General features: G+C 38.0%; 1 protein-coding gene across 11 annotated transcripts in view; it reads left to right on the top strand.

Moving 5' to 3' along the window:
- Nucleotides 1-12,126, top strand: part of LOC126356163 (pericentriolar material 1 protein-like) — a 382,055-nt gene that overhangs the window by 184,919 nt on the left and 185,010 nt on the right. For all 11 annotated transcript variants that reach the window (XM_050006912.1, XM_050006916.1, XM_050006913.1 and 8 more), the window contains exons 24-25: nt 7,766-7,936; nt 10,767-10,907. In XM_050006912.1, the coding sequence (XP_049862869.1) occupies nt 7,766-7,936; nt 10,767-10,907 (312 nt within the window). The remainder of the gene's footprint in view (nt 1-7,765; nt 7,937-10,766; nt 10,908-12,126) is intronic.

The following is a 12,126-nucleotide window of genomic DNA, read 5'->3' on the forward strand; positions in this document are numbered from 1 at the left end:
TTCCTTCTTTTCTTTTAATAAAAAAAATAAAAAATAGAGCTTGGATTGGCATTTACACACAGCAAACCACAGCAGCATTAGGGGATATGAATACAGTTGTAGAGATGGGTAGACAATTCTTGTATTGGTGGAGGCTATATAAATGCTGCTGGTCCATTACACGAAACCACTACTATTTTTTTGAAAATAGTTTTATATCCCAGACATAATTTCATGATATGAAAATCCCAATGCCTTTGTAACAAGGTAACAAAATTTCGAATAACAGGGTGATTTTAGTTGTTGGGTAAACTTCTGAACTGATTTCAAAATCCCTGAACTATTGACTAAAAGCTTCTCTTGTGTTGAAAGCGATTTATAAGTTTTCTGGCAACCTCCATACAGTATCTTGTTGAAGCTGTCACAGTTTTCTACTTTGGGAATACCAAGCCCTTTTATAAAATGTCATTTATCAGTCTATATGGACCAGATGATAGTAGAGTAATTGGTCCTAATCACTTTTAAATTGGTACCTGAATTGTGTTTTCTCTTAAAAAAAAAAAGAGATGAACATTGGGGGGAGAGGTGGGGGGGGGGGGGGGGGGGGTTCTCTGTGTATCTACCCTCTTTAGCAGATTTATGCTCTTCTGTTGCGTTTCTGAAGCACTACTTGACTATGACAAGGGTCTGCACATAGATGCAGAGAATTTTAAGGTCAGAGGCAGTTAATGTATTACTAACTGGTGAGGCGTTGGGCTGGCGAAAATTATCGGTACTTTTTGCTGTAATAACATGGACTTCCATCATAAGATAAGGCATAATTCATTTGTGTTAGTACAGTGCACATTTTTATAAAAAAAATTATTAGTATGTGGAATGTAATAGGAAAATATTAAGAGAGAAATTAATCATCAAAAATATATTTTCTCACATTATTGAAAAGAGTCGTACAACTCTCTGGTTTCTTATTATTTCCTGCCTGGTTTGGAGTTAAAGACAATGTGAAGCCAAGTTTGAAATTATTGGGTAGGAGTGCTCCATGAGCCAAATGTTAACATTCAAGCAAAACTGCATATATGATCATTTCTTGATTTTCCTTGCTTGGAATTAGAGCTTGCAGTACCCCAACATATGAATTTTTAACACTGCCTATTGAATGCAATTATCATACAAGTGTTAAATAGTTGCACTTCATCACAGTTGGATACACAGGCACTTGAAATGAGAAAACTGTGTTGTGATTCTCCACCTCATATAACTGCTTATTAGTTTCAAAACAAATGATACACCACAAATGTCAAGACTTTTTCCACTGACACATCATTTACTAATGCTGAAACAATGTTCATACCCTTCAGACATGCAAAATTCTGTATGCATCTGTATGCACAATACTAGGATTTCAAATCAAAAAAATATGTTCGTAATAGCCTGTGTGACAACATACAGGGAAAAAAGCTATGAACATATGCACCAATTCCCACCTGCCCCTTGGGGAATTCTTACATACTTTAATACCTATTCTAAAAACAAAGATGATGTAACTTACCAAACGAAAGTGTTGGCATGTTGATAGACACACAAACAAACACACACACAAAAGTCAGGCTTTTGCAACCAACGGTTGCTTCGTCAGGAAAGAGGGAAGGAGAGGGAAAGACGAAAGGATGTGGGTTTTAAGGGAGAGGGTAAGGAGTCATTCCAATCGCGGGAGCAGAAAGACTTACCTTAGAGGGAAGAAAGGACAGGTATACACTCGCGCACACACACATATATCCATCTGCACATATACAGACACAAGCAGACATTTGTAAAGGCAAAGAGTTTGGACAGAGATGTCAGTCGAGGCAGAAGTACAGAGGCAATGATGTTGTTGAATGACAGGTGAGGTATGAGCGGCGGCAACTTGAAATTAGCGGAGATTGAGGCCTGGTGGATAAAGGGAAGAGAGGCTATACTGAAGGGCAAGTTCCCATCTCTGGAGTTCTGACAGGTTGGTGTTAGTGGGAAGTATCCAGATAACCCAGACGGTGTAACACTGTGCCAAGATGTGCTGGCCGAGCACCAAGGCATGTTTAGCCACAGGGTGATCCTCATTACCAACAAACACTGTCTACCTGTGTCCATTCGCATTTCACACTGTTGACCGTTTGTGCAGGTAGCTGGACTTAAGACTGTGAGGGTGGCTGAGTATATTGGAGTCGTCGTGGGGCCTAGCTGGTTGCCAGTGTTTATGTCAGAAACTGTATATTCCTCACTAAAATAACTTTGTGACACAAGTTTCAACATGGGGAGTGGTGAGGTCCAGGTGCCACTTGGCTGCAGTTCTTTCTCAAGCTGTGTTGTCTGTTTGGCAGGTTCGAATGGAATTGTATCCACACTGGGAGCAATACCCCACTGGAATCTGGAAATCATGAACCTATTTTATATAAACACACACACCAACCAATCACAACATTATTTTATTAGTTTTATTAGCTTTTTTTATTCCAGTGGCCTGTAGTAAGCACAAGGAGTCAAAGATCTTGGATATTGTATACAGAGTTTCAGGATAAAACACAGGAGATATGAACAGAGAAGATTAGCAGTTTCCAGAAGAAAATGTTACTAAGGATTCATGTATATCCACCCATCAGTTGTCTGTAAAACGAGTAGTTTATTTCCATGTTTTGTATTGTGAACAGTGTTCATCACTTGGTTTGCATATTTCTCTTCCAAGAATGGATGCAAGTATTCTTTCTTTACTATGGTGATGGTAGAGACTTTCAGTCACCTTGTATACTACATGATCATATGTATTCTCCCAAGGAATGTGAACAATATGAGACAGAATTAGACAATCAGCCACAAATACAAATGAGGCAGTGGACTCTAAAGCAAAGCTAAAAAAATAAATCTTATCTCATGCAAATGGGCTGCAGTGATGTTCCATGAAATTTAAACATTCTTCAGTATTACTTTGCTTATGTGTGTCGTTGTTTTGCCAGAGTCTGTGATTATTAGACAACAGATCCATTTTCATATTCAGGATTTCCAAGCAACTTAAACTGCCGATTCATGATTGAATTTGTGCTATATTTTCCGCATTTCATCTAACAGACATTGCTGCATATGCCAGCATAGGTGAAGAAAAGTGTGACCCACTTCATAAAGTGAGACATTGCTTTGTTTCCTTCATAACAAAATCCTGACATCAGTGTTACTGGAATCAAAGCTTAACATCATCACTGACTACAATAAAAACAAAATTGGTGTTTACATAGGAGATCAGTTCTACAACTATTGTGCATTTTATTGAAAGCCTGCTAAGTGCTGGAAAGAGCTATTTTTCCACTTACTTATTATCTTAGCAACTTCACCTTATGTAAAGAAATGACTGTGAGGAATGTGTTGACAGATACCGTATTTACTCGAATCTAAGCCGCAGTTTTTTTCCGATTTTTGTAATCCAAAAAACCGCTTGCGGCTTAGAATCGAGTGCAAAGTAAGTGGAAGTTCTGAAAAATGTTGGTAGATGCCGCCACAACTAACTTCCGCAGTCGAATATATGTAGCGCTACACAGGCATGCTTTGCAGGCACAAAGATAAATACTGGCGCAAAAACCTCTGCGTCAGTAAAAAAAAAAAAAAAATAATGGAAGACGAGCTTTTTTCTCCACCCCGTGTTTTGACCACTGCATAGAGATGGTTCCTAATAGGAACTTTTATGAATTGTGAATCACATGTAGTATTCTCTTCAAGATAAGAATAATACGAATATAAACATTTTGCCATGTATTCTTTCATGTTTGCTGCTATCTCATTTAAATCTTGTCTGTCTAATAAACTACGAAACTAGGGTAAGACAACAGCAAACACGGAAGAATATACATATCATGTCATGTTTGTATTCATATTATTCTTATGCCTAATAGTGATACAGTCAGAAATGAAGCACGGCAGTTGACTAGATTTTTAAACTTTAAGATGACTCTAATTTCTGTGCAGAATGTACTGTACTAAATAGGCGCCTGCAAAGATTTTCAAATGGAGAAAATTCTTTTGTTAAACTCTCCTTCACAACATCTTCTATCATACGCAGTCTATTATTTGGTTCTTGTTTTAATTGTAAGCGGTGTTAGCGTGAACAAAACCAAGCCATACAGCGAGCGGCGACATGTCGTTAACACTCATTATCAGAATGCGACAAACAATGCATGACACAGTACAGTAATGCATTTTCAGCTTAGAATGACGTAAACACCTATAACAAAGAGAAAGGCACTTATCAGATCAAAGAAAAATAAGCAATCAATTCAAACTAGACGAAGCACGTGAAAAAGTAAGGCTACCCGTATAAATACGGACGGAGCGCCTGACGCATAGCAATTGCTACCTGGCAAAGCTTAACTGCTAAGCTTACGACTCGAACCAAACTACTGTAGCTGTAGCGTCATTCATTCGACATAAATTGTGTGTCTCATCTTACAATGGAATAACTTTGTTTCGATTCGGAGGTGGTCGCCTAAAACTTTTCTCTCTCGTTGAATTTCGAGTCTCAAATTTCAGGAGCGGCTTGGATTCGGGAAATTCTCTTTTTTTTTTTTTTTTTCTCCTTGATTCCGAGTCTCATTTTTCAGGTGCGACTTAGATTCGAGTGCGGCTTAGATTCGAGTATGGTAATGGATGTGAAGATAACAGAGAAAAATTGACTGGAAAAAGAGGATATATTTTTAGTGACAGCCTACTTTATACACAGGAAGGGGCAGTATGTTTATGCATAATGTTGCAGAGGGACTTTCACCTACTGCAAACAAAATTAGTAAACTGGCTGCTGCAAAATTTACTAAGATTGTGGGAGAAATACTTACAAGTGCATTAAGAAGGAGAGTAGTTTAAAATAATATTTTTACTACGCAAGAGAGAGAAAGCACATAATTTTTTCTTTTGATTCTCAATTATGGCAGTTACATATACTAAAATAAACTTATTCGCTTAATATACATGCTTATTCGCTTAATACAAATACTTTCCCTTTGAAATAGTGTGACGGTCATCTTCCAGTAACATTTCTATATTTTGCAATGTCATTTAAAAGCAGCAGATTCATAGCATAATACTGGTTGAAGGCTGTGTCAAAGTGTTAATCGCTCAGTCAGAATGGCATATAAAGAAATGTGAGAGATTACTTACAAACAGCAGTTTTCACACAGCATAAATTCATGCCAATTTGAAAGTTTGCAAGAGATAACATTTGAGATTTTTCTATGTGCATCAAACCATAAAAACTATTGAAATCACGTAATGTAACTGTCTCACATGCAGGTACTTTCCAAAATTATAATTAATTGTTAGAGCACAAACACCTATTGATTTGTCACTTGCACTTTGTAACTTACCTTGTGACTTTCATGTTTGAAATCAATACTGAATTTGTATTTTAAATTTCACAACATTAGTTTATGCTCCTAATAATGATAAGCTTATGCTGCTGCCAATGCTTATAGACATAAATTGTGTCTTCCATTAATATCCTTTTTCTTTAGTACACTATTTTTCTTTAATATTCATGTTTACATGATGACTAGTTTCTGCAAAACCAAAATGTGTGGTACACAAGTCGTATGAATTGCTTCAAAAGAAAATTCAGTTGGGAAAACTATAAACTTACAAGAAAGAGCCAGTACTTAAATTCAGCAGGTGGAACTCTCAACACTATAAATAGGTACATATAAAATCACAAGAAACTCTCATAAATTTTGAAACAGTGGAAAATCCAGTATGGAATGTTACAATACTAGAGAAGGAAAGTTGCTACTCACCATATAGCGGAGATGCTGAGTCGCGAAAGGGCCAACAAAAAGATTGACACAGTTATAGCTTTCAGCCATTAAGGCCTTTGTCAGCAGCAGACACACACACTTACACTTACGCAAACGCAACTTGCACATACGTCTGCAGTCTCAGAGATCTGAAACCGCACTGTGAGCAGCAGCACCAGTACATGATGAAAGTGGCGAGGGGGAGGAGGTGAGGGGCTAGGAGGAGGCTGGGGCAGGGAGGGGGAGGGATAGTATGGTGGGAGTGGTGGACAGTGAAGTGTTGCAGTTTAGACAGAGGGCAGGAGAGAAGGTGCGGAGGGGGTAAGTAGCGGAAAGGAGAGAAATAAAAAGAAATTAAAAGACTGGGTGTGGTGGTGAAATGACGGCTGTGGACTGCTGGAATGGGAACAGGAAGGGGGCTGGATGGGTGAGGACAGTGATTAACGAAGGTTAAGGCCAGGAGGGTTACGGGAATGTAGGATGTATTGCAGGAAAAGTTTCCACCTTCATATTTCAGAAAAGCTGGTGTTGGTGGTGTTCAGCAACAGGGTGGTCCATTTGTTTTTTGGCCAGAGTTTGTTGGTGGCCGTTCATGCAGACAGACAGCTTGTTGGATGTCATGCCCACATAGAATGCAGCACAGTGGTGGCAGCTTTGCTTGTAAATCACATCACTGGTTTCACAGGTAGTCCTGCCTTTGATGGGATAGGTGATGTTAGTGACCAGACTGGAGTAGATGGTGGTAGGAGGATGTACCCATTCCAGCACTACACAGCCATCATTTCACCGCCACACCCAGTCTTTTAATTTCTTTTTATTTCTCTCCTTTCCACTACATACGCCTTCCCCCCTTCGCACCTTTTCTCCTGCCCTCCGTCTAAACTACAACCCTTCTCTGTCCACCACTCCCACCATACTATCCCACATCCTCCCCACCCCAACCTCCTCCTTACCCCCACCCAGTCGCCACTCCCATCATGCACTGGTGCTGCTGCTCGCAGTGTGGTTTCAGCACTCTGAGACTGCAGACGTGTGTGCAAGTTGCATTTGTGTGTGTGTGTGTGTGTGTGTGTGTGTGTGTGTGTGTGTGTGTGTGTGTGTGTGTGTGCGCGCGCGCGCGCGCGCGTGCGTGTGTGTGTGCGTGCGTGCGTGCGTGCGCACGCGTGCGCGCCTGTCTACTGACGAAGGCCTTAATGGCCAAAAGCCATAATTGTATAATTGTGTGAATCTTTTTGTTGTGCCTATTGCGACTCAGCATCTCCGCCATATGGTGAGTAGCAACTTTCCTTCTCTAGTATTAGCATAAATTCTGGAAATATCAATTCCTTCCTTGGGGAGAAAAGTGGAATATGTTAGAAAGTAGGGGCAAGTCACTCAGTCTCTAGAATGAGAAGTCCTACCAGTTTCCCCTCATCTTAGGTGTGCATGACCTGCTCCTTTTTTATAACTTCCCCCAACCTAAAGCGTTTTCCTCCGTGACAAAGATGATAATCATTCTTAAACCTGGGATAGTGTCTTGTACTTTTATATTTATCTGCTGGCAATACTAAAAATTTTACCTCCTCTAGTTAAGTATTGGCAAGCCGTTTTGTGTTGTAATTTTCACAGTTGTACTAATTGTGTTCTGAAATTATTGTTATAAGGTGTTAAAATTTTTGGCTACCAGTTTCTGATGTACTGCATAAGTTGTTCACATCCACAATCATTAAATACTTGCAATGAGCCCATTTTGCATGTCAGATTTGTGTGTAAACTAAATAGTGTTGTTTGTAGTTTGAAGTGTGTGTTATAGTTACTGTTAATACAGTTATAAGTTACTGACAAAATGTCATAGTCTCTAGATATGTTCATAATGCCACATTAATGTGTGGTAATAAAATGTGAGAAACTACTTTGAGAATTTGGGAGAGTTTTGTGCTTAGTGTATTCTCAACATTAATGGCTCCTTGGTGACTAACTGCCTTAACAATTTTTTTTCTCTTCAGCTACTCTAGGCAAAATCTTTTGTCAACATCTACAAAAACAAATGAACTGCTCTCTGAACGATCTCGAAATGCTTTACATTCTTCTTGTCGTCAAGCGAGCCAGCAAAAACCAGTAGCATCCTCAGCCATTTCTCCAGATCATTCTGTTGTAGCAGCAAGTTCATCATCATTGTAAGTTTCTTCTGTGATATTAGTGTAGTATAATAATGTACACAGTTAATTATACATTCCCAATATTAAAGAGAAAGTGAATCTGCTATGTGTTTTAATAATTCTTGTATAACAAAAGTTAAAAATCATAAAGTTATTATCATTTAGAAACACAACTAATGCAGACATTGTGGGTATAGTATGGTGGTTTATGATTTTCATTATTTGATAAAATCTACTGTATGTGTACTGCTGAAAATAGTGTTAATTAGCCATAATGAATTGGACTTAAATTTACAAGTTTGCTTTGAATGTACATTAATTCTTTTTCCATTTCTCACGTGAGAGGAAACTATGCCAATAGATTTTTTGTGAATTCTGTGGACAATTTTTTACGCACTGTCATGCAAAATTATCTGCTCTCTAATGAGCCTCTCAGTTTAAGAGATTACTAGGTAACTGTGTCCCAACATACACACAGTATTCACAGTCAGTGAGCATTTAGAAAATGTTCTGATAAAATTACTGAACAACATTAATGTGAATCAACTGAATGTACAAGAATTCCATTCTGCTTTTACATATATACGCATAGTGCAAGGACCATGAATACATTTATTGTAAACAATTTGAATAACATTTCATGCAGTTTTTCCCATTCCTGCTAATCATTCATGGTGCTGATTTTATTGATGTGCTGAAAATTTCAGTCTGTAGACATAATTAGTTATATTTATGCTGGTTACCTCTGTGTCTTTGTACATCTCTCTCTCTCTCTCTCTCTCTCTCTCTCTCTCTCTCTCTCTCTCCCTCCCTCCCTCCCTCCCTCCCTCCCTCTCCCCCTCCCTCCTTCCCTCCCCCCCCCCCCACCCCTGCCAAAAATGAATATGGTGGAAAGTGTTATTGCCTGTGTAAAGAATGCATTGCCTGGTACATGATGATTCTAATAGTGCTTTGCTTCATTTCTATTATTGAAGAACCTCAAAAACTTGCAGTTGTACTTTTATGATATAATGTACTGTGATCAATGTTTGTTCTTCAAGTGGAAGACTGATAGTTTGATTACTTTTAGGGAACATTTGTGTGCAATATTTACACTCCCACTCATTCAGGGCTACTACAGAGGTATGCAATTTAATCTGTAAAAATCTACACTTTCAATAAATATCTACTTTCTGGACCCCATTAATTAATCTGCACATGCCCATCATTAACACTTTAGGAATGTATCAGGAGCTGATTTTACAAAACTGTCAAGTGGCTGTTGGTGGTAATTAAAAAGATGTTGGTGAAGAAATTTCCATTCTGTTGGTATTGCAATTTTAACTGTCAGCTGAGCATCTTTAAATACCTCATGAATGCTCCTCTGAACCAGTTTCATGGATGTACTGAGGTTTCCTTCAGACATTGTGAGTGATGCAATAGTTAAGACACTGGGTGCATATTTTAAATGAGTGGTGTTCAACAAGGATGATTCCTTTGAAAAGGACACAGTGTAGCAAACATGACTTATGTTTATGTCAGTGGCTGCATAGCCATAGTGTAGCAAAGTTTAAATTCGGTGATTTGGTTATTTTGCAACTATATCAACTAAGTCATGCTAATTGCCAGTAAATTAGCATATTGCACAAATGTTCTCACATTTATTTCGACAAAATTGGCTTATATAACTGAGGATATGTATTTTGACAATGACTTGGGTTCTACTCCAAGTTTAATGATTTATAATACCACTTGATAATGACCTAAGGCCAAAACCTAGATAGTGAAATAAAACCTGTTGTACAGTCAAATGACAGTTACATCTTTCAGAAACTTAATTTATACTCCCTCACATGTCTAACTTTCAAGTAAAACTCCTTTTAATTTTTCTCTCTGTCCTTACATTACTTAATATATTTATCTGACCGATGCCTGTAGAATAAATATCGGAAACCATGCAGAACATAATTTAAGAGACCGTCGGTGTAAAAATTGCTGTTGTAGGTGAGTGGTTGTAGCAATTATTCGTAGAATGAATGGGAGAATTGGTACATAATTTACACAGTTGTGAACAACAGACTCATATTTTTTGCAACCTGAATGTTAGAGGGGATGATAATGCTCTTGCAACAAACTAACTCGACTCATTAAAAGAGCCCTTGTGAAATTCTTACTGGTTGAGTAAGTGAGACAAGTACAATTTTAGGGGTTGTGTCTTCAGCAGAAGAAGTCTTAAGTAAAAGATCATTCTCAACAACAGTTAGCATTCGCTCACTATTTGACACCTCCCCATACAGGACTTTCTTGATGTTCTGTGTGTTTTTGGGCCATTGTGGTACGTTTATTCATTTTCTACATAAAAATCAGTGTTATGAGACAAAAAGAAAAACACACAGTAATTTCCCAGAAGACGTGATAGAATTTACAATCTTCCACATTCTTAGAAAGTGCATAGCTTATGCACCACAATAGACAATGTTTCACGCGTGAAAAGTTCTGTATCAAATTAAATCAATGTTATGGATTGCCGTGGTGCAGAAGATCTTCTGCATAATACAATTGTGCCTGTGCCACCTTAATAGTGAGGTAAGTACCTTTTCTTCTTTCTATGATTAAAAATTCTGAAACAGCTACCATGTTCACAAAATGTTGCTAAGGTGGTTTGGTAGTCCTTTCTTCTGCAACTGCCTTGTTTTATATAGTGTAGTGTCGCTCTTCTTTTTAATGTGCCTGCTTATCACCTAGAATCTAAGTTTACTTTTAAATCAGAAAAAGCACAGGTGTGAAATTTTGCCAACAATTGTGACAGTACTGTTCATATTGTGAGATTTGATTTCCATCGATGAAGCTTTAGTTTCCGTCTTCACAGGCCCTGCAAAGAGAAGTTGAACACTAAATGTCTTGATGGAAATGTTGGAAATGTTAGTTTGCCTGGAAGGTGGCCTATTCAAGATCATACCAACAATTCATCAGGGAATACGGGACATCAAGTAAATCGGCATAAACAAAAGTAAGTTTAATCGTAGAATGCAGTCTTTCATGGCTGGCATTTGCATAGTTGCTAATATTTGTTTTATGGGCAATAGACCATGGCCCAAGGCTTATTCTATGCCTAATGTTTTATCTTCCAATGCTGGAACATCTTCAGATGCTTTAATGACTCAGAAAGCAGTTGCAGTCTCACACAAACTCAGTAAGCCAAACTGTTTACATTTATCCATGAACAACCAGTTTGTGACATTATCAGATCACTGCCTAGCTCAACGTCATGCCAATGTATGTTATGGAGCTTGTACTGGGTAAGAGTTGGTCTGTTTGTTTTGCTTAGCTCTAAGGCTCACAACATCAATAGTTTAAAGAACCGAACTATGGAAGTAGATTCTGCAGTAGCAATGAATAGACAGGAGGAGAAATTCAGTAGACTGCAAAAGAAGAAAGTAACTTTCCTACCTTCATATGTGAATCATACTGTTATTAATAGGTTTGACTGGGATCTGTCTAAGAATGAAATAGATGTGCCTGCCAAACGCGGAAACTACGTGGCTGCACTCCATAGAATACTAATGGAAGACACTGTTGCTAATATTGAAATTGAAATCTATATTTTGCCTAAAGCAACTTCAGATGAATTATGCATAGAATTAGGTAGGATATTTCTTAGGAGCAAACTACCTTACAGAAACCTAAGGAAAAATGAGAGAAAGCTTGCTGAGGTTTAAATTCTGATAAAGATATTCTAATTCTTCCGGCAGATAAAGGTGATGCTGCTGTGGTAAGTAAAAATGAAGACTACTGCAGTAAACCATGACGGTACAGAGAACTTAAAGGAAATTCCACAATTTCAGTTCTTAGGAGAACTAATAAGCTAATAAAGGACTCTTCAGTTTCTCCCATTGACAAGAAGAATCTCATCAAATAAGGAGCACTATCACAAAGTTCATGAAGTTTACCAAAAATTCACAAATATGGTATTCCATTAAGACCAATTGTTAGTGCTACCAATTGTCCAACCTATGGGATTTTGAAACACTTAACCACTCTCCTATAGCCATTTGTTGTCAAACTGACACTTATATTAAAGATTCTAGACTTATCTCAAAAAATTAAAGTCTTTCAGTTTGAATCCAAGTGATGTTATGATCAGTTCCAATGTTGTATCTCTGTGTATTATGATTCCTTGTAACAAGGCCGTGTCGCAGTTGGAAAGTATTTTTGCAAAGGATATATTA

This window comes from Schistocerca gregaria, chromosome 3 (assembly GCF_023897955.1).
Source record: "Schistocerca gregaria isolate iqSchGreg1 chromosome 3, iqSchGreg1.2, whole genome shotgun sequence".
In the NCBI taxonomy this organism is placed as follows: Eukaryota; Metazoa; Arthropoda; class Insecta; order Orthoptera; family Acrididae; genus Schistocerca; species Schistocerca gregaria.